The following is a 23,761-nucleotide window of genomic DNA, read 5'->3' on the forward strand; positions in this document are numbered from 1 at the left end:
TGGTAAAATGATACCACATTATGCTTTTATGCTTTTATCATCAAACACTACTCATGAGGGGAGGGAGGAAATCACCAGGTTTTACCTACTTTCATCTGTTCAGTTTAGTTCCCCCCAAAACTTTATTTTGAATAAAACACCTAAAATAAATGTAATATATGTAAATGAATAAAAACTAAACTTCATAGATTAAAGCCCCCCACATGTTCTTCCCATTTCTGTCAAACAGATACTCTGTGTGTGTGTGTTTAATTTTCTATAAAAAAATCAATAGCAAATGTACTGATTTCACAGTCAGTCCTGGAATACAGATGAACTCCAGAATTGGAGATATTCATACTCCTAAGAGTCCTTCCAGTGTATTAACTTCTGCAATCTCTCTCTCTCTCTCTCTCTCTCTCTCTCTCTCTCTCTCTCTCTCTCTTTCACACACACCTACAGTGGGGAAAAAGTTTCTCTACGTAGTACTTTGATTTTTGTTATTTGCTGCTACAATCTCTCTCCCCTCCCCACTGTTGCAGGAAACACTTGCGAAAAAATTCAATGCCCTTGAAATGTTCAGTAGACCACTATGCACTATACCTGTTGAGACACAGAAATCTGGAGGGTGGTGCAAGAGGGAAAGAGAAAGGTGAAAAAGAAATGCCTCTTCATTCTATGCTTTACCCACTACCCATGAGGGATATCCAGTTGCAATATGCACTTGTATACTGCATGATTGTATACTGTAATACGCACAGTTGTATACTGCAGGCAGTATATAATCTCCCCATCCTTTATAATTATTGGCCAGCCTGTAGCTGACCATTTTTTAAGTCAGGTGTTGGACTGAGTGCTGGCAACTCAACTCCAAACTTCCATGATGAAACAGATTATATAGACATTTTCCTATCTGGGTTTAGGCCTGGTATGAGGACTGAAATGGCCTTGGCTTCTTTTGTGGATGATTCATGCCAGGAACTAGGCAGCAGGAGTGTGCTCTTGTTGGTTCTGTTGTACCTCTCGGTGGTTTCAGCACCACCAGCTATTGGGGCAACTGGCTGGTTTGGGAGCTTTGGATGCACCATTTTACAGTGGCTATGTCCTTAGCTGGTTGGGCATTCTCAGAAGGTCATGCTGGAGGACTATTGCTTGACTCATTGGCCATTGGCCTCAATTTTCCAATGTGATTGTTTCCTGCACACTTTGTAACATCTGCATGAAACTGCTCGGAGAGGTCATCCAGAATGATAGAAATGGATGCCATCAATATGCTGATGGCACACAGTCTATCTTTCATTTTCAGCTGGTGCCCAAGAGGATGGGGTGACCCTCTTCAGCTGGTGCCAAGGAGGCGATAGAGATTCTGAACCACAATCTGTGCACTGTGAAGGATTGGATATGGGTTATTCTAGACAACAGGGAAGTGATTGGTAGAAATGCCGACTGGGGATTGGAACTCCAATCTGTTCTGTATAGGGTTGCACTCCTGCTCTGGGTTGGTTTGCAGTTTGGGGATACTCCTGGTCCCCACATTGCTCTGGGGCAGCCAGGTGGCAGCTTGGCTTGGAGAGTGCCTTAAGCCAGTTTCAACTGATGTGCCAACTGTGCACCCTTCCAGGTGAAAGAAGAAGAAGAAGAGTTTGGATTTGATATCCCACTTTATCACTACCCTAAGGAGTCTCAAAGCAGCTAACAATCTCCTTTCCCTTCCTCCCCCACAACAAGCACTCTGTGTGGTGAGTGGGGCTGAGAGACTTCAAAGAAGTGTGTCTGGCCCAAGGTCACCCAGCAGTTGCATGTGGAGGAGCGGAGACGCAAACCCAGTTCACTAGATTACGAATCTACCGCTCTTAACCACTACACCACACTGGCTCTAGCAGAATCTGTGGTAGCAGATTCTACCACAGTTACAGATGCTTAAGAACTACACTGATTCTTGGGGAGAACAGCTTTCAGTAGGATGGTATGGTATCATCCCTAGGCGTTTTCGTTTTCTAAGGTTTATGCAACATGCTCCCATAAAGGAATCTTCAAAGTTATCAACCCAATCAGATTTTTCTCCCCCTCTATATGTTTATTTTCAATTCTATCCATGGTGCATTTTATGGATTCCCCTCCTCCCCAGATTGCTATCTCCGTGTGTTTCATAGCAAATGTGTGGATTCAGCAACCCATAAGCTCAAACTGATTTATATGACAACGCGCTCAATAAATGGACACTCCAGAAAGTGGGCAAGAAGGAAACAAGGTTGGAACTGATTGCACTGCACGGTGCCGTTCTTACTCTCCCAGAAACATTAATCTTCCCGATCAATATATCTGGACTACAACCTGCACACAGGTCAACAGCTTTTTAAGATCTCTGCCATCCTTTTGGGTCGCTCAGAGATGAATAAGATGGAGCCAGCAGCCAGGGAGCGTTTTTTTCCAGAGCACAGAAAAGTGCTTGATATCACCACTTACTGAAAGACTTATTGATTTCTAAAAGCGAACTCATCAGCCCACAATATCCTCATTTCCCAAAGGAGCTCTAATTTCCTGTGGCATGGCCTCTGCATTCTACCCATTGTGAGTACCGGGTATTTGGTGTGTGTGCGTGTGCACTTTAAACATCTCGACTACTTGACAGCTGGTGAAGTTTCCCTTCCGCCCTGAAAAGGACTTTTCAGCTCCCATAATGGAACGCCAATGCTGCCAGGGCTATTTTCTCTCCAGCTGTGAGAGTGGCTTTTCTGAGGGCTCACGCAAAAGCTGCTGGCCAGCTGCTCCACCTCAGCCTTCACAAGGGCTCTGCATTGTACTGAGGTAGGGCCGATGGCTTCATTGAGAAGGTCTTTTATTGGGGACCTCACAGGTCTATTCTCCAGACACATTTTGATCCTAAAAGAGACCTCCATTCAGGCAGGTGAGTCACGAGGCTTACGTCATTGCAGGTGCCAACTTCAGCTTTTCCGTTACAGAAAGGAAGCATCCTTTTTTTTGGAAGCATGGATAAACTACACAGAACTCTTCCAGGAAGTCATAAAGAACTGGATCTTTGATATAAACTGCTGTGTGGCAGCCCCAGTCTTTCTATGGGTGTCTTAAAATAGCATCCGGAAATAAATAGGCGTTAGAGATCACCACTCTCAAGATGATTGTGCTATCATGCTGGGCAGATTTTTTTTTTAAATGGTTTAAGCTTTTGCTCAATCAGAACTAGCTTTTCTGAGTAGTGATTTGGCAACCTTCAATCTCAAGGGTGTTTGCTGTTTTTTAGTGGGAAGAGTGGATGGAGGAACTATATGCATCACATTCCTATGTGAGGAGAGATGTATATACTAAGGTTGTACGAAGTATACTTCCACCCCCCCCCCTTTTGCTTTCTATCTCTGTGTTTTTAAAAATTCTGATAGGTTTTTGAGCCACTCTACGCTCTCTCCAGTGTTTGGGAGAATGGCTCTGCACTGGCCATTCACTATAACGGGGAACCTAAAAATGGCTATAATTTCCCTGTCTTTTGTAAAAAGTAGATGAACACTGAAGGAATGGAAGCCTCTCCAGACTGGATTAAGTGCCTCACATTGAAGACAAATAGGTTTAGGGGCCATTCTTCCATAATCCCTTATGGGGGGAATAGGGTTTGTCTTCTGCTTGGTTTTACCCTATCATAATTAAGAGGCAGGCAAATGATATGTATAGTTTTATTTCTACATTTTTTAAAAAATGTAGCTTCACAATAGCCTTTGCTTCCCAGTGTTTGCTTGACTCCTGCAATAGGATGATGATGATAATGATAATGATAATGATAATGATAATGATAATGATAATGATAATAATAATTTTATTTATACCCCACCCTCCCCTGCCAGAGCTGTGCTCAGGGCAGCTAACACCAATAAAATCATAGTAAAAACATAACAGGGGGGAAAGAGGGGTGGTGGAGAAAAGAAAAAAAAACAATTTTAAATACAGTGGTACCTCAGGTTAAGAACTTAATTTGTTCTGGAGGTCCGTTCTTAACCTGAAACTGTTCTTAACCTGAAGCACCACTTTAGCTAATGGGGCCTCCCGCTGCTGCTGCTGCGCCGCCGGAGCACGATTTCTGTTCTCATCCTGAAGCAAAGTTCTTAACCCGAGGTACTATTTCTGGGTAAGCAGAGTCTGTAACCTGAAGCATCTGCAACCTGAAGCGTACGTAACCCGAGGTACCATTGTACAGGTTAAAATGCAATTTAAAATGCAGCCTCATTTTAAAGTAGCTGATAAATCAAGACCATAAGGGGAGGGAAACATAAGGGTCAGACCAAGTCCAAACCAAAGACCAGGCAGAACATCTGTCTTGCAGGCCCTGTGAAAGATGTCAAGTCCTGCAGGGCCCTAGTCTCTTGTGACAGAGCATTCCACCATGTCGGGGCCAGCGCTGAAAAGGCTCTGGCCCTAGTTGAAACCAATCTAACCTCCTTGAGGCTCAGGACCTCCAAAGTGTTGTTATTTGTGGACCTTAAGGTCCTCTGCGGGGCATACCAGGAGAGGCGGTCCTGTAGGTATAGAATTATAGAGAATTATAGAGTTGGAAGTGTTCCTGATGATCACCTCATCCAACGCCTTACAATGCAGGGATATGCAGGAAAACCGCAGAACCTCCCCAACGCAACAGAACCAATCAGCTCACTATCGTTTAAGACTGCTGAAATGGAACCCCATTAAAAATACTGAATGGTTCAACTGAAATCTTTCTCAGTGGGTCTTTAAATCAACCTCCCATGATTGAATTCTTGCAATGCCTATTGGCATGAGCATGCTACATGGGTACTTCAAGAGGCATGGTCAGCTGAGAGACTGAGGAGCAGCATGAGGATTTTTTTTAAAAAAACTTATCTTCATCAGTATCTCAACAGGCTACCTTTGGACAGTGCCGTCACTCAAGGAACATGGCTAACTGCTGTTAACGTGATGCCATGTTCCAGGAATGAGCATGGCAGGAAAAGTCAATGTTTCCAGACATTCTTCTCTGGTAGGGACTTTATCTTCTTTCCATCTCTGGGCCCATAACATTTGTGCAGCCATGGTTGCATACATTAATAATAATAATAATAATAATAATAATAATAATAATAATAATTTATTTATACCCCATCCATCTGGCTGGGCTTCCCCAGCCACTCTGGGCAGCTTCCAACAAATATTAAAATACAGTATTGCATCAAACATTAAAAACTTCCCTAACTAGGGCTGCCTTCAGATGTCTTCCAAAAGTCTGGTAGTTGTTGTTCTCTTTGAAATCTGGTGGGAGGGCATTCCACAGGGCGGGCGCCACTACCAACATAAATAGCCTTTTCTGCTCCCTTGGGTTTCCGGCACCTAGAATTCATAAAAGGAAGGCTTCAAGTTTCCGGGGGTGCCAAATTTTAGCATCACACAGGACGCCGCTGAAATTTGAGAGTCCAAAGTCTGCCTCTGCTACAGGAGGACAGAGTGCCTTGGGGCTCAGTTTCCTGCTTGCAAGCCTGTCACATCTGGCATCTGGTTGGCCACTATGAGAACAGGAGGCTGGACCAGATGGACCATGGGTTTGATCTAGAACAGGCATAGGCAAACTCGCCCTCCAGATGTTTTGGGACTACAACTCCCATGATCCCTAGCTAACAGGACCAGTGGTCAGGGATGATGGGAATTGTAGTCCCAAAACATCTGGAGGACTGAGTTTGCCTATGCCTGATCTAGCAGGCTCTTCTTACCTTTTTACAGAACCACATCATGTAGCATTTCACAATTGTGAATGGTTTCCTCTTGGAACCAGGGAAGTCACAGGCCTTGGAGATTTCCCCCAAGATTTTGCAGCAACTGCAGCACTCCGGGGGATCAAATGTGGTGGGTGTGTAGATCCCCCGTGGATTTTGTTCAGCAGTATGTCAAACGGAAGTTGCTGTCGCACACAGGGAGGTGTGAAGACTGTGACAGGAGATCCCAGGGTAAAGCTTCTGCTATGCTCTGCCTTTGATGGTCCTGTGCTACTTTGCATTCTGTTCATCCTCCTCCTTCATATTCTTGACAATGAATGGATTTGGTATTTGCTGAAAAGCCTCCAGTATTAATGAACCGGCAGGTTTGCAATCTGATCAGTTTGCTCCCTCTGTTTTAAAGAGAATTGCAGCTTAGTTGGGGAAATGGAAGATTTGAGTAAGGTGGGCATCTGCAGCAGTACTGCAAGGGTGCCTACCTCATAAAATCATAGAATTGTAGAGTTGGAAGGGGGCATGAGGGTCATCTTATCCATCCCCTGCAATGCAGAAATCTTTTGCTTATTATGGGGCTCAAACCCATGACTGTGAGATTAAGAGTCTTATGTTCTACCAAGTTGAGCTATCCCAGATGTCAATAACCAGGGATTTCCAAGGCACAGGTACTGCCAGATAGAAAATTTGACTCCTCGCAGGTGTGGAGCAAACATAATATGGCACTTGGAAAAGTCCAAATTCCATGAAGAAAGAAAGAAAGAAAGAAAGAAAGAAAGAAAGAAAGAAAGAAAGAAAGAAAGAAGAATAGAAATGATTGAAAAATGCCACTGTGGCAATCACACAGGGTCCCCGGACATTTCACTGTCTATTGATCCCTGTGCCACCACTTCATTTCTCGCTGCCACCACCCAGGCCCTACCTGGTACAATACTGAGTCCAGTCAGGGTTAAATTGGAATATAAACTCCTGTTTATTGGAGTTTAACAAGCATGTGGTTTCATAAATGGTATCGTTCAGTTACAATCATGGGGTGCCTCTCCAGTCCTATAACTTCTGCTACCTGCTCTCACTCACTAAACCACCTCTCAGATATTTACTTGTCTTCCTAGCCCCTAACTATTCCTGACTCAGCTTATTTCGCTACACTAACTCAACCCCCCCAAAACTCTATCCCAATTCACTCCCACTCCAACCAACCACCCAACACCCAACGAACTCCTCCCTTCGCCCTTCCCAGAGCTGGTTTTATAGTCCCTCTGACTCCACCCCCCTGGGTCCTGATTGGGTAACCTGCTTGACTATTTCACCTCCAGCACTCTCATATGTTAATGTCACAGCCACACATCTTCTATGGGAAAAGGCTTGCTTACCACCACATTGCTCTCCATTTCTGATCCAGGTCAATTTTTCCTTCACTGAACGATTCCAGGCAATCAGGGATCACGTAGCGACCGAAATAATGTCATGGTGCTATGCAGCTCATTGTACTTTGCTTTCTGGCAATGCCTCTGATGTCAATTGAAGCTGCGTTGCTTTCATTGGATGGGAGGAAACCTCATTCCCACATTACCATGGCAGCCAGGTTGATACTCTTCCTTTTCAGTACGGTAAAGGAAGGCAGGAAAGAGTTGCATTGGCAATGGAGCGACTCCCATTACATCACAACATTGCAAGGCAGGGAGCATTAGCCTGGTTGTCTTGGCAATGGGAACATTCACCTCCTCATTAAGTCTTCCCTAAAAAATTGCTGAGCAAAATGAGTGTTTTTCTGTGATGAAATATTTGTGAAACTACACACACACACACACACCACTTCAACTCAGCTCAAATAATTATGCACAGCTCACTCATGCAAGTGTGGGACATTTATAAAGTTGAATAGATTATAATCCTCCTCATCTGCATACAGCAACATTTCACATATAGCTTAGGGTAATTAATGTTCTTGCAAGTTAAAGTGCTACCTAATTATTTTTCTTTTCCTGTCCTGGAGGGAAAGAAGCAGAAATTGTTTAATTTATGAATACATTTTTTGAAAAATCAGGTCAGTGCCAAACAATATGATGTTCAGTTAGTTCCTTGACATTACACTTTTTTTTTTTTAAAAAAAAAAGGATTTGCAACTAAAGACTTACTTTCTGCCACTCAACCCTCAACAGTGTCTTTGTCAACATGCTACTGAAACACACCCTAGAGGGACCTTTTTCATATTCACAGACTTTTCACATTAAGGCATTATCATACTCAAATGAAAGTGAAACTTTCTTTGAAAGTGAAACTTCAGTAAATGAATGCAAATAGAAAATCTGCAGCCTCCGCAGGAAGAAAATTAGTGCTATATTCTTCAGGGATTTGCAGATTTCTGAATAGGTTGCCAGTGGGTGGAAGGGAGCAGGAAGGGGAACACAGAGAGAATTGCAATAAAATGGTCAGTCCTTTTTTTGTGGGTGGCGCTAGTCAGCATTTTATTTGAAATACAGTACACAGGGAGGTGTGTTACGTGTGGAGTGGACAGGGTCCCTCCACAGAACTGTTTGTCTGAGAGTCCGTTGAGCTATTAGCAGAGCTGGTGTGATTTTGTGACATGCTTGCGAATATTCTATCTGCTCAAAGCGAATGTGACAGTATAGAATGCTCACACACACTGAAGCTCTGACAGACTGAGGACTACAGAGCATATGCCTTCAGTGTGTGAGTGAGAGAGACAGAGAGAGACAGAGAGAGACACTGATAGTTTAGTAGGAAATTAGTGAAAATTGATGAACATTAATTATCCCCCTTTTATTTACTGCCTCCAATTAGGATTACAGTTATGAGTACATGAGTGCTGGGAAAGAGAAGCAACTGTTCATTGCTGTTCCTGTTTCCACGATTAGCACACTTGTTTTGACTAGTTGTGAATATTGTGTGCAATAAAAAGGGAGAAGGGAGTTAAAGAACGGCAACTTCACATTCTTGCTTCACCAGAGGCGTCAGCCATGCATTCCATGATGCGCTGTGTGTGATTTAGCAAGGGAAAAGTCACACAGGACTGACTGTGCTAAACCTATTTCCTACAGTTACAGATAGGTAACCGTGTTGGTCTGCCATAGTCAAAACAAAAAAAATTCCTTCCAGTAGCACCTTAAAGACCAACTAAGTTAGTTCTTGGTATGAGCTTTTGTGTGCATGAAGAAGTGTGCATGCACACGAAAGCTCATACCAAGAACTAACTTAGTTGGTCTTTAAGGTGCTACTGGAAGGAATTTTTTTTGTTTTGACTATTTCCTACAGTTAAGATAGCATGGGGTGGTGTTTAAGAGATACATAGAGCATTGCATTTCTGGCCCGTGTCCAATTTTGTGTGGGTTCATTCAGAAAGCCATCCCATCCTGTTCCCAAGTTAATCTGCAATCATTTAAAACAAAAATGTACAGTCATACCTCAGGTTCTAGATGCTTCAGGTTGTGAATTTTCGGGTTGCGCACTGCGCCAAACCTGGAAGTATTGGGTTACTTCTGGGTTTGGGCTCTTGTGCATGCGCAGAAGCACTAAATCACGCTTTGACCATGCACAGAAGCACCGAATCGCAACCCATGCAGCACTGCGGGTTGCGAACGTGCCTCCCGCACAGATAACGTTCGCACCCCGAGAGTCCACTGTATATTGAAATTCATATTTAATACTGATTGTAACACAAAATAAATATCTAAATATATATGTTAAATAATTGCACAGATTTCTAAACAAACTCCTTCCTAAAACGCATGTTTTAAAATGCACTTTGGTACCTTACCCCTTTTCAGCTGACAATGATATTGCAAAACCTGAAGAACTGCAATAATGGAAGAAGGTTAATTATCTGCTGAACAGGGTGGTTCACATTGAAATTCACATAAACTGACCCCTAGAGGTGGTAAAGGGTATATGAGTGGGTATGAGTGGAGAGGAAGCATTTTTTCACAACTACATAACTGACACATTAAAAAAACAAACCACATCATTATGATCTGTAATGGCAGCAGACAAGCAATCTCATCGCCCTCATACAGTGACACTGCCAACACAAACGATCACACAAGGGACCAGAGGCGCCATCTTGCACCCAAGATTTGGGGGCAGGGGGCGGTGTGTGTGCATGACATCATGTGCCTGGTGCGCATCACGACTTCCTTTCTCGCACTCAGGAGAAGCCAGCCACTAACCTGCACTGTGCTGTGCTTAGCTTGCCAATCGGCCTCCTCTGCCTATTCAACATTGAAAGGGCCCATCCTGTGCCAGCAGATTTTGAGGGGGCCGAAGACACCTCTGCCCCTAGGAGTTGGCATGCCTGATAGGGACCCTTTCCCAAATAATTGTTTATTCACTAACAATATTTTTATCCTGTCATTCTTCCAAGGAGCTCGGGGCAGCGTACATAGTATCCCTCTGTTTTGTTCCTCACAACAACCCTGTTGCTATAGCAATTGGCCCTGAGCTTCACAGGACCACAAGAGGCTGCCTCAGACTGAATCAGACCATTGGTCAATCTAGCCCAGTATTGGCCACACTGACTGGCAACAACGGAGCGTCTGCTTCATATGCCAAAGTTCCTAGTTCAGTTCACAGCATCTCCTGATACAACTGGGAATATCCCTGTTGGAAACACTGGACAACAGTGGCCACTCAGTGTAGACAATATTCAGCTGGACTAGAATTGCCATATTCCCAAAAGTGAAAATCCGGACAAAATTGTTCATCTCAAAGTTGTTGGGCTATTATTATTTGTTGTTGTTGTTGCCATACATTCGGGTTTTGCTGGACATTTTGCCAATTTTACCAACATTTTACCAACGATCTGACTCAGTTTAAGGCTACACTGATAGATCTACACTGATCACAGTGGTGCTGTGGGTTAAACCACACAGCCTAGGACTTGCAGATCAGAAGGTCAGCGGTTCAAATCCTCACGACGGGGTGAGCTCCCGTTGCTCAGTCCCTGCTCCTGCCAACCTAGCAGTTCGAAAGCACATCAAAGTGCAAGTAGATAAATAGGTACCACTCCGGTGGGAAGGTAAACGGCGTTTCCGTGCGCTGCTCTGGTTCGCCAGAAGTGGCTTAGTCATGCTGGCCACATGACCCGGAAGCTGTATGCTGGCTCCCTCAACCAATAAAGCGAGATGAGCGCCGCAACCCCAGAGTCGGCCACGACTGGACCTTAATGGTCAGGGGTCCCTTTACCTTTACACTGATAGGAAAAAGGCTATAGGGAAAAAAACACAAGTCAGCTTCTTGCATTCCTACAATAGCTTAACACATAGCTGTCAACTCTTCCCTTTTCTTGCAAGGAATCCTATTTGGAATAAGGGAATTTCCCTTTAAAAAAGGGAAACGTTGACAGCTATGGCTTAACAGTGTCTCAAGATTCATATTTCTGATAAGTGTGCCTTCAGAGGAGGGTGTCATCTGCAAACAGACTATTGTGATATCACAAATGCATCTTTGGAAACAGGGCTTAAAGAAAACAAAACCCGATTTTCCCCAACAAGCAGAAATGGCTCTCTGAGTGGGGCACACTTACAGCAATAGCCTCCATTGAAAGGGGTGAGGTGGTGGCAGAGAGGTTGAGCTTGGGTGGTAGTAGAAGCAGGGCTAATTCAGTGCACCATCCACAAAGCTGGCACTTCACCCTTCCAGGTAAGCAGCAGCAATGCTGATGCTGGGAAGTAATTTATGTGGCATCACTCCACTGTGTGAGCTGCTGGTGCCAGGAGAGGCAAAATCTGGATTAAATGTTGGGGGGGGGGGTACTATGGCCCGGCATTTTCATGTTGATGATGCTGCATGGATACTGCAAAAAAAGAGACTTGCATGCATGAAGAACACCGATCTTACAATAAACAACCACCTGGAAGCACTCTACATACCTGCTGCACAAAGTTTCCCACCAATGCAACACTTTGCAGAACAGCACCACTTTCTCTGAATGCAACCGCTGTCTTTCTGAATCTTAAAGCACCCCAAATTTTATACACATTTTACAAGTACCCCATTCCCCTTTCTCTTTCTCGGCCTCCCTCTTTCTCTCTGCAATTTTAAATCACCAGGGTTAGGAATTACCTTCCCATGGAAAACACATGGCAGCTTATGATCCCCTCAAAAAGCCAGTGTGGTGTAGTGGTTAAGAGCGGTGGACTCGTAATCTGGTGAACCGGGTTCGCTTCCCTGCTCCTCCACATGCAGCTGTTGGGTGACCTTGGGCTAGTCACACTTCTTGGAAGTCTCTTAGCCCCACTCACCTCACAGAGTGTTTGTTGTGGGGGAGGAAGGAAAGGAGATTGTCAGCCGCTTTGAGACTTCTTCAGATAGTGACAAAGCGGGATATCAAATCCAAACTCTTCTTCTAAGAGTTAAGGTAAAGGGGTAAAGGGACCCCTGACCATTAGGTCCAGTCGTGACTGACTCTGGGGTTGCGGCGCTCATCTTGCTTTATTGGCCGAGGGAGCTGGGGTACAGCTTCTGGGTCATGTGGCCAGCATGACGAAGCTGCTTCTGGCGAACCAGAGCAGTGCACGGAAACACCGTTTATCTTCCCGCTGGAGCGGTACCTATTTATCTACTTGCACTTTGACATGCTTTCGAACTGCTAGGTTGGCAGGAGCAGGGACCGAGCAACGGGAGCTCACCTCGTCGTGGGGATTCGAACCGCCAACCTTCTCATCTGCAAGTCCTAGGCTCTGTGGTTTAACCCAGAGTGCCACCCGTGTCCCTTTTCTAAGAGTTAAAGTCATTTAAAAACCAGTGGTTACAATTCGACAGATTTATGTGTTGGTCTTCAGCCCAATGAAATCAATGGGTTCATGCACACTTAACTCTGTATATGTTTATAGCCTGTGACTATATAAAAAAGAAATGCTTTGTAGGGCAAAACCAAACAACAGGAGGGCTTACTGACAAGGGAGCATTTGATTCCTTGATTCTCACCACTTACAAGACAAGGCAATGCTGTTACATTTAATGCCTGGGTCATGTCTCTCTGGAAAGGTGACAAAAAAACTTGCAGGAATATAAAAACGTACAGTTGCAGAAGACCCCAGAAAAGTTTTTGATTAATAGATCAATATGCCCTCAGTTTTCATGTCTTAATTTTAAGTCTTAATTTTACAAGACAAAATATATGTTTTCCACAGCTAGCTATTTCCACACTGCTGAGTTTCATCAGCTTGTCCTTCAGCTGTACCACTGCAAGCCTTTTCTGATAGATGTTATAGCCGCCTACTCATGTTACAATATATGATACATTAACCAAAAATAAGTCATTTTAATTGGCTATGTTTACCTCTTGGTTGGTATGACATATGGTTCTTATTTTCAGGATCGCCGTAATTTGTTAAAGAATATATTGCATGAAAAAGCACCCATTTGTGCCTAGTAAAATTTCTCTCGTCTCACTATGTTTCACATGCTCCTCATACCATACTTATTACCCAAAATAAAATAGTTTTGGGCCACAATCCTCTATACACTTACCTGGGAGCAGGGATGGAAAAATGCCAAATTCTGTCTTTTTCCCAATGCTAAATTTGGTTCCCCACATTTCACAGCAATTCATGATTTATCTATCTATTATTATTTTTTACAAAAAGGACCCACATGAAAATTCACCAGCATTTTAGAGATAATTTCTCCGGATAAACACATTTTTATATGCAGTTTTGACTGGAGAACTTCGGACTATAACATAGTGGTATAGCATTCTATCATTGCTGCCATTCCAGTAGAGACCATCAGAAGGCTTTAGGAAATGTGAATAGAATTCCAAAATTAAGGACAACTTAGGATATGCCATCCTTTGTGCTGTCAAGGATATTAGTGTATTTATGCTATTCACATAATTTGGTCAGATATCTGAAGAAGTGTGCATGCACACGAAAGCTCATACCAAGAACTGACTTAGTTGGTCTTTAAGGTGCTACTGGAAGGAATTTTTTTGTTTTGACTATGGCAGACCAACACGGCTACCTATCTGTAACTACACATAATTTGGGTGGGTGTTCAGGTGCACGTCTAGGTTTACGAGCACATTCATTTCTTCTATCTCCATTTTCACTAGCCCCTTTTATGTGGGAGTCCCCTTTGCTCTCATCAGCAACCTCGGTCACAATGGGGATTGGGAAGGGAAGGAATGCAGATTTGATTCAAGCATTTGCTTGTGAAGACCCTCAAGCCAACCCCCCATTAGAATAAAGAAATTCACACAGACACAGATTTTTTGTTTAAGGTTATTGGGGAAATTTTGGCCAAAACTTTATTGATTACAGGAAATGTGAGCCATATTGGCAAAAGACTATATTGGACTCCTGCCCCTTTTGCAGGAAGTCTGTAAAGGTAAACCACCCAAAGGGGAGCTGCTTCGGGGGAACCCGCCTGCATCTCTCCTAGTTTTCCAGAGGCCTGGCATGGCCTCAAGTGGACTTCAGACAGGATCCAGTCCCCGGATTCCTTTAACAGAATACCCTTGGACAATGGAGGGGCAGGCGATAAGCCAATGCCCATCCTTACAAAGTTGTGACGATTGATAAGAGGTAGGAGAAAACCAAGTAGCCAGTGCCAATTTGCCAAATGGAAAAATTCCTACCCGGTCCCCATCCCAAGACGGGCAACCAACCAAAGTCCAAAGCAAGGCCAGAGCATACCTAAATTAAAGGGAGGGTGGGCAGGTGGGTGACAGTGCGAAGCAGGTGCTTGGCACACATTGCGCTGCCACTTTTAAACCCCCCACAATCACCCCACCCAAAATAATTGGGCAATAGCCGTGGGTAATCGTGGTGCCACCCTGGAGCGAGGCCGGGACCACATAACACCAGTCCTGAGAGATCTGCATTGGCTCCCAGTACGTTTCCGAGCATAATTCAAAGTGTTGGTGCTGACCTTTAAAGCCCTAAACGGCCTCGGTCCTGTATACCTGAAGGAGCGTCTCCACCCCCATCTTTCAGCCTGGACACTGAGATCCAGCGCCGAGGGCCTTCTGGCGGTTCCCTCATTGCGAGAAGTGAGGTTACAGGGAACCAGACAGAGGGCCTTCTCGGTAGTGGCGCCCGCCCTGTAGAACGCCCTCCCATCAGATGTGAAGGAAATAAGTAGCTATCTTATCTTTAAAAGACATCTGAAGGCAGCCCTGTTTAGCGAAGTTTTTAATATTTAATGCTGTATTGTTTTTAACACTCGATTGGAAGCTGCCAAGAGTGGCTGGGGAAACTCAGCCAGATGGGTGGGGTATAAATAATAAATAATAAATAATAAATAAATTATTATTATTATTATTATTATTATTATTATTATTACTCCACTCATGCCAGGGGGGCGGGCGGGTTGAGGGCCTGCCCACAACCAGGACCATCTATTAAGATAACTCTACTTCTTCATGTCTATAGACCCATGTCCCTACTGAGAGAGCTGCATGCACTGTAGTTAATACAAGTACTTCCTGGCCCTGAAACAAAATGCACATGTGTATAAGCTTCCTCTGCTGAAATGAAGATGGAAACTCTCCTCCATGGAACTGAATGCACTGAGCAGAGGGAACACACTCCCCTCTATCTGCTTCTAGAATCCAATCAGGAACTCTGCTTCAGTTATTCTGATAGCCGCTGCATAAAATCCTAGGACCTGCCGAGATTCCCAGAGGTTTGAAGGTTAATCACCACGCCAGAATGTTATAGAATGGTGCTTTATCATTTATCAAACAGAAGGAAGGGCTTGCAGAATGCTACACGCCGCGGTGCTCTATGTAGAAGACCTCTGTTTGGCTTTTCAGCTTTTCAAAAATTCATTTGTGCCTTATGGTGTAACGAGCATTGCTGACATGCAACGTGATTCAGGATTTCAGGAAAATAACCCATTAATATATTGGGACTTCAGGAATATAATCCATGAATCGCGTACATAACATGTGCATAACACGAACCATATAAAATTGTCTTAACACATGGAAAATAGAAGACAGCCTTCAAAAATATTGCCCTAAACTGGTGGTTTCCTAACTCAGAGGAGGGTTTTTTTTTGGGGGGGGGAGTGGTAGGATTCCAGGTTCTTTGTGTTTTGTTTCTTGGACCTCTTGACTACTTAATCCAGATTGTGGTACTGTAAGTAACACATTTACAAAGTTTTACACAGCTCCCTAGCAGGGTTCCCAACACACACCGGCCGTATTGTTTACCCTAGTTTAACAGTTAGGGATAGGGAGATCTGGGTACTAGCAAGACTTTTCTTAAGGAAAGAGTGCACAGTTGATTCAGTGTGCCTGGACAAAACAGACCTTGGCAAGAGAGCCGGCCCACCCATGAGGCGGACTGAAGCAACTGCTTTGAGCGGTGGAATGGGATGATGCCCCACCCACCTCTACCGCCACTGCAAGGGTCATGCAGCAGCTTCCAGTGAGATCTCATCCGTGACCCCAGTAAGTGAGACTTGGGTGATGGAGGTGGTAGCATCTTCCCATTTCACCTCAGGAAGCAAAATGGCCAAGGCCACCCCTGCTTGGAAATTTACCAGGGGTTATATTGGACTGCAAGAAGATCAAACGTATCCATTCTTAAGGAAATCAGCCCTGAGTGCTCACTGGAAGGACAGATCCTGAAACTGAGGCTCCAATACTTTGGCCACCTCATGAGAAGAGAAGACTCCCTGGAAAAGACCCTGATGTTGGGAAAGATGGAGGGCACAAGGAGAAGGGGACGACAGAGGACGAGATGGTTGGACAGTGTTCTCGAAGCCACCAGCATGAGTTTGAGCAAACTGCGGGAGGCAGTGGAAGGCAGGAGTGCCTGGCATGCTCTGGTCCATGGGGTCACGAAGAGTCGGACACGACTAAATGACTAAACAACAACAAAAATATTGTGCTTTGGCCAGAACAGTGTTTCTCAAACAGTGGACCTACCAGTGGGCTTTAGGGCTACATCCTGCTCAGTGACTTCTAGCCTTTTGATTGGATCAATCTCAGCACCAGCAACTACTTGCATGCTGAGTAAAGATGGCCAGGAGACACGGAGATTAAGGGAAGGGAGAAGAGGATGTCTCCCTCCTCTGAGGAGAAGGACCAGACGAAATTAAGAAGTTGGTTATGATGATGACTGAAAATGGGAATAGAAAGGAAGAGGATGAGAGAGGAAAGGTGTTAAAGGAAGAAAAAGTGAAGGTAAAAGAACCAGGGAGAGTGAAAATGAAGACCTCCCCTGGTGCCCTGGTGCTATTTTTCTAGAAAAAGTGGTGCCAGAACTCACCATGAACACCTCCCTTGTTCTCTTATAATGGCAATGGCAGCCACCTGAGAGAAGCTGGAACTGAATTCGGGTGAGCTGCGACTGAAAAAAAGCCCTGTCCTCGACACGTATGCCAGAGTTTCTCCTGCAACATGTCACAGATGCTCAAGCAGACAAATTCATGTGCAGAGTATAGCATTTGAAAACCATTGGATTAACATGTCTGGGTAAAATAGTTTCTTTCCTTGGGTCAAGTCTGATTTAAAGATAGGGTTAAGGCCTTTGTTGTGATTAACCTTCATGTTTTTTTTTTAATATAAATCATAATAATCCAAGTGATAACACTTAACCTACCACATAATGAGTTTTGGGAGCCTCCGTCAATTAGTGTGTCTGTAAATCCTGCAATATCAGGCACCTCGACTGCTGTGTACATGCCAAGTTTTCCATGTTCGTCACTGGCTTCATTGGATACTGTGAGCATTAACGTCACTGGCTCTGGAAAGACAGAATACTCCGCTTGAACAGAATATGCTTAATTGGAACTGCTGATTTATTGGCATGTTTCCAAGGGAACTAATTTGGCTTAATGAAGGTGAACGTCAATAAATGGTGTTTAATTAGAACAATATTATCAAACTTTCTACATAGTGGACGGGTGGTTAAACACTGTAATAAGCACTGGTTTTATCTTTGAAGAGTCCTGAACTCCGATTGACTTAAGGGATGTGCCAAAGGCTGGAAAAAATATATATAAGGCATTCGTATTTTCGTTACGAAGAGTGCTCCTCCAATCCAAGTGAGCATACTTTTCATTATTAGTCTAAGAATAATTCCTCCTGCCTCACAAGGCAGACTGTTGCCGACTAAAACAAAATCAAAGGGACATTCCAGAGATTACATATAGAGCTTGTGGTGCCTTGCGCTCATTGGTAAATCTCATTTAATAAGATGCTGCTATTTTAAAAGGTTTGCTCTCTGCATTCACGTTTCAGTGAAGAGATGCAATCATGTTAATGCATTCCCATAAGCAACAGCCCTTTTTGCTTGCACAAAAGGGCATCTTTTCCCTCTCCTCTCCTCTCGTCTCCCCTGCACCCTCCGGCACAGATTTTGGGGTGTGTGCAGAGAAGCTGAAGAAGAGAAACCAGAAGTCCTGTAGCTTAGGCTAATGTCCACCACACAAGTAGGTGGGCACCACTGGATATCACCCACACCTTGCAGATCAGAAGGTTGGCGGTTCGAATCCCCACGACAGAGTGCGCTCCCATTGCTCTGTCCCAGCTCCTGCCAACCTAGCACTTTGAAAGCACACCAGTGCAAGTAAATAAATAGGTACTGCTGCAGCAGGATGCTCTGGCTTCTGTAACAGTATCCCATTGCACCAGAAGCGGTTTAGTCACACTGGCCGCATGACCCAGAAAGCTGTCTGTGGAAAAACACCAGCTCCCTTGGCCTGAATGCAAGATGAGCGCCACCACCCCATAGTCACCTTTGACTAGACTTAACCGCCCAGGGGTCCTTTACCTTTTACAACCTGTGGACGTGAGAGCAGGACAGGTTATTGACAAACAAGGGAATACATTGCACAACAGGTAGACAAGATCCACCAATATGGTAAAGAAATGGGCAACATTTATGGTCCGGATGCAGGGAGAGGTGATGTGTATACATCAGGGCCGGCCCCACTGACAGGCAGAGTAAGGCAGCTACCTCAGGTGGTGGATGCTGGAAGGCAGTGGGCTGGCAGCACCCCCCTGGTTATTCCCTATACAGTGGTACCTCTTACGAACTTAATTCGTTCCGAAGGTTCGTTCTTAACCTGAAACCCTGAGGTACCACTTTAGCTAATGGGGCCTCCCGCTGCCTCCGCGCTGCCAGTACGTGATTTCTGTTCTCATCCTGAGGTAAAGTTCTTAACCCGAGATACTACTTCCAGGTTAGCGGAGTCTGTAACCTGAAGTGTTTGTAACCCGAGGTGTTTGTAACCCAAGGTACTACTGTATTGCCCTTTGATGCAGGCAGCAAAGAATACCCAATATGCTTCGGTGTGCTCTGTCTGCTTCAACCTGTGATTCACATTCCTAGCTATTCGGTTTAAGACAAAGCTATGTGTTCCCCCTTCACTACAATGGGGAACCTTAAAATGGCTGTAATGTGCTTCCCCTGCCTTTCCGGAAGAAGTAGAACAAATTTGCAGGCACAGAAGCCCCTCCAGCTGATGAAGCCTGCTGAATGGCAGACAAAAACTGTTATGTATTGAAGTTCTCACCCTGGCCACCAGGAGTATTGTGTATGTAGTTTTCACTCAGGTCCACGTCAGTTATTTTAGGCGGGAAACCCTGGGTTGTTGTTGTTACAATGTTGACAGCCGGCTGCCTATAAAAGCAGGCCGGCTGAGCTGTTTGCTGTTCAGTTCTGTTCCAGCTTACAAATAAAGAGCTGCTTTGGAAGAATCGCTGTGTCGTCTACTATGTCTACCCACTATTTAACAAAAACATTTAGGGGCTTTTGTGTGTGAAGTGAATGGGATTTACTCTCATCCATAATCCATATTAGATCAATACCTCTACCAGGCCAACTAAAACTCTAAGATCATACTGTATTAGCTTCATACTTTTGGAGGGTGTGGTGGCATTTGTCTCTCACTGTTTCTTACCTTAAAATAATCAAGAGGTGGCCAAGAGGGGTGTGTGTGTGTGTGTGGGTGTGTGTGTGTGTGTGTGTTAAAAAAAAAAACTAGCAGCTTTATATAGGCTGGTTTGGCTTTCTTAGAGCTTGCTTGTGTTGGGAGAGGCATTGCAAGGTGAGGCTGTCCTAAAAACTACCTGTGCAATGTTGATGAGTTCCAGAGGAGTTTTCTTTTTCCCAGTGGGTAGATTTTAAAACATTAATTGATACTTTTAACTTAAAAAAAAATATATCCCCAATCACCCACTATTCAGCTTTAATAGACAAACAAACAAAATCACCCAGAGCTCTTCAATGCTCCACAGGCAGAATTTAGACTGGAGGTCCTCAGGACTTCTTTTCAGCCGAAATTCACCGAAACTCAGTTCTGGCACCTCCCAGGTGAGCGCCATTGACATTCTAAGAGGCATTCATGGTAAATTCCAGCACCTCTTTTTTTCTAGAAAAAATAGCACTGGGTATCCTAAGGATTCTTGTCACTCTGTGTCTCTCTTTTCCAATACCTTCTACTTTTCCATTCACTGTAGTTTTGCTATGGAGTTTCCTTACTACAAGCCCATAGCTCTGCAAGAAAAGAAAAGAAAAATACTACTACTACTACTACTACTACTAATAATAATAATTATATCCCACCCTCCCCAGCCAAAGCCGGGCTCAGAGTGGCTAATAACAGTAAAAATGGCACAGTTTACATGAAATCACAGTCAATTAATTAAAATACATTCTAAAATCAATTCAGAATCAAATTAATGCCAACCATTGGGCTAGAGTTCTATGAGGATTACAGAAGGGGGGGGTCAGACTGTGCCTTGGCCAAAGGCCTGGTGGAACAGCTCTGTCTTGCAGGCCCTGCAGAAAGATGTCAAGTCCTGCAGGGCCCTAGTCTCTTGTGACAGAGCATTCCACCAGATCAGGGACATGGCCGAAAAAACCCTGGCTCTGGTTGAGGCCAGCCTAACCTCCCTGTGGCCCGGGATCTCCAAGATGTTTTTATTTGAAGACTGTAAGGTCCTCCATGGGACATACCAGGAGAGGCGGTCCCATAGGTACGAGGGTCCTAGGCCAGATAGGGATTTAAAGGTTAAAACCAGCACCTTAAACCTGATCCTGGACTCCACCAGGAGCCAGTGCAACTGGTATAGCAACGGGTGAATTTGATCCCACGGTGAGGACCCCATAAGGAGTCTCACCACAGCATTCTGCACCCACTAGATTTTCTGGGTCAGTCTCAAGGGCAGCCCCACGTAGAGTGAGTTACAATAATCAAGACTGGAGGTGACTGTCGCGTGGATCACAGTGGCTAGGTCAGGGCAAGAAAGGTAAGGAGCCAACTGCTTAGCTTGGTGGAGATGAAAAAATGCCGCTTTTGTTATAGCTACAATCTGTGCCTCCATAGAAAGGGAGGTGTTGAAGATTATACCCAAACTCTTAACAGACAGTGCTGGTACTAATTGCTCTTCCATAAGAGATGGGAGTTAGCCCCCCAATCCTGTATCATCCCGACCCAGCCAAAGGACCTCTGTCTTTGAAGGATTTAACTTCAACTGGCTTGCATGTAACCATCGAGCCACAGCTTCCAAACATCTTATCAGTGTGTCTGGGGCCAAGTCAGGATGGCCGTCCATCAACAGATACAGTTGGGTGTCATCAGGATACTGATGGCAGCCCAAACCAAAACTCCGGACAAGCTGGGCAAGGGGGCGCATGAAGATGTTGAAAAGCATTGGGGAGAGTATCGGACCCTGCAGCACTCCATACACCAAGGAGTGGCGTGATTACAGTTCTCCCCCAAGCACCACCCTCTGTCCCTGACCAGAGAGAAACGTGCACAGCCATTGAAGGACTGTGCCCTGGATCCCCACGTCAGCAAGGCGGTGGTCCAGAAGTTTGTGATCGACCATGTCGAAGGCTGCTGACAGGTCTAAAAGAATCAGTAGCCCCGACTTGCCTTGATCCAGCTGCCTGCGGAGATCATCTGTTAGGACAACCAGAGCCGTCTCGGTCCCATGACCAGCGCGGAAGCCAAATTGGAATGGATCCAGAGCCAATGTTTCATCCAGAAACCCACCAAGTTGTTTAGCAACCGCTCTCTCAATCACCTTACCCAGGAACGGAAGATTCGAAACTGGGTGGTAATTGGATCAATCTAAAGGATCTAATGATGTTTTCTTTAAGACTGAGCACACCACTGCCTCCTTCAATTCCCCTGGGAATGTCCCAGTGCCAAGGGACAAATTGATGATATCCCCTAGGGGGTCCCGCACCTCGTCTGGACATGCTCTAATCAGCTAGGACGGGCATGGGTCAAGAGGACAGGTGGTGGGCTTTCCAGCTCGGAGGAGTCTATCCACATTGGCTGGGGATATTTGGTCAAAGTGGTCCAATACTGGACCCGAGGACAGTCGAGGGGCCTCCAGTTCCGTTTTTATATCCAAATTGACAGGGAGGTAACGGCGGAGCAAAAGTAGCAAAAGTAGAGAGTACAGAAAACAGTGTGCAGCAGAAGGTTTCGTGGAGACCTTGATCCGATCTGAGGCACTTCATCAACATCACTGTTTGACTCAGGAAGCCTTCAAATTGCCTTTTTGTGCAGCCCCAGCACAGAGCAGTCTCTCTCTCACACACCCCTACAAAATGTATTGGGCCATTGTTTGTGTATGTGTCAGGGACTCAAGAGCGGGAGCACAGGGAAGGGAGGAGATGGAGAGCGAGGGGGAACAATCCGAGGGCAGCGTAGGAGAAGATGACAGTAGCCCGAGAGATTCCATGAGCCTCTCCAGTGAATCGGAAGATTCACAGAAGGGGGTGCCGGTGGCCAGGGCAAGGGGGGGCCCAAGGGGGACAATCCAGAAACAAGGGGCCAGCGGGGACTCCCAGAGCAGCAGTTGGAGATCAGGACCAGCTTCCCCACCAGAGCGTAGTGGGAGGGAGGAGTCCCAGGTATCGGGGCCAGCGTATTCACCACCAGGGAGAGAAGATGAGTCAGGGTTGACCACGCCTACATCGGAGAGTCAGGCAACGGAGGGGAGGTCACGTCCAGCCAGCTTCCAGAAGGAAGGAAGCAGTGATAGAAGCAGTGTAACGGTCAGGAGGAGGATCACGGGGTTGGCGCGAGAGCCAAGTTCAAATGTACAGGAGCGCGGGACAGCAGAGAACGAGGATTGGGAACCAGGTCCTAAAGCCCGCAGGAGGCAGGGGGAGGAGTCAGGCGACTCAGCGTCAGAAGAGTCCAGAATGGTGAATGCCCCAGCGGGCAGGAGGACCCAGACGAGGAGAGAGGAGAGGAAGAGGTGGAGCAGGGCTAGGATCTTAAACTGGTGTCAGAGGGGAGGAGATTCAGACGGAGCTTCGCCGGTCTAGGGTTTAAGACGTAGAGCTGCTCGCTGCGGCTTTGAAATGGAAACTGAACTTCAATAAAGACTTTTGTACATAACGACAGCCTGGCGTTGGTCCTCTGTGAGCTGGGATCTAGGGGCAGCTCTGACAGTATGTTACTGGCATTCTCTGTCTATGCCATACATACTGTGCACTAGATTTCATGGCATATCTCCTCCACCCTATCATACATTTGAATTCCAGGGATCCTTGGGAGAAGGATGAATCCCGAGGCACGACTACATTCACATGTTCCCAGGTTCAATCCCCAGCATCTCCAGTTAGGTCCGAGACAGACTCCTGTCTGAAACTTTGGTGAGGTACTGCCAATATTATGTAGACAGTATGGACCAATGGACTGACTCCGTATAAGGCAGTTTCCTGTGTTCATAAGTCTAGTACACATTAACATAGTGCTAAAGAGCACATCCCAGATCTTGTTAAAGGGCAAATAAGGAACAAAACAGGGATTGTGAGCTGACACTAATAAACAGAGGCAGCTGGAGTTTATATGGCCTTTGTTTTCAATGGGCTTATCTTTAAACCAGTTCAAATTATTTCTGAAAATATAGAAAGGCATGCTAATAGAGATGTCTGCCACATCTGAGTGGTGCCCCTTTGTAATTTGCGTAGCAGAAACAGGAATTGTTGCCCATGCAAATTCAGCTGCCTAGCTGCAACTGTTTCTGAAAAACAACAGTGACTGGGTTGTGTTAATTCAAATCCATCCTTTATTGTGATGGTTGGGCACCTGCGAGGCCTTTTCAAATGGGG

At 45.2% G+C, this 23,761-nt stretch overlaps 1 protein-coding gene across 4 annotated transcripts in view; it reads right to left on the minus strand.

The window, feature by feature from the left end:
* LOC310840662 (uncharacterized protein) overlaps positions 1–23,761 on the minus strand; it is a 143,709-nt gene that overhangs the window by 69,197 nt on the left and 50,751 nt on the right. For 2 of the 4 annotated variants that reach the window (XM_083730948.1, XM_083730947.1), the window contains exons 2-3: positions 20,116–20,176; positions 17,276–17,419 (exon numbers count right to left, since the gene is read on the minus strand). In XM_083730948.1, the coding sequence (XP_083587074.1) occupies positions 17,276–17,419; positions 20,116–20,176 (205 nt within the window). The remainder of the gene's footprint in view (positions 1–17,275; positions 17,420–20,115; positions 20,177–23,761) is intronic. The other 2 variants (XR_014561980.1, XR_014561981.1) reach the window with 1 other exon arrangement.

Source organism: Podarcis gaigeae (genome assembly GCF_964106915.1).
Source record: "Podarcis gaigeae genome assembly, chromosome: 3".
Lineage (NCBI taxonomy): Eukaryota > Metazoa > Chordata > Lepidosauria > Squamata > Lacertidae > Podarcis > Podarcis gaigeae.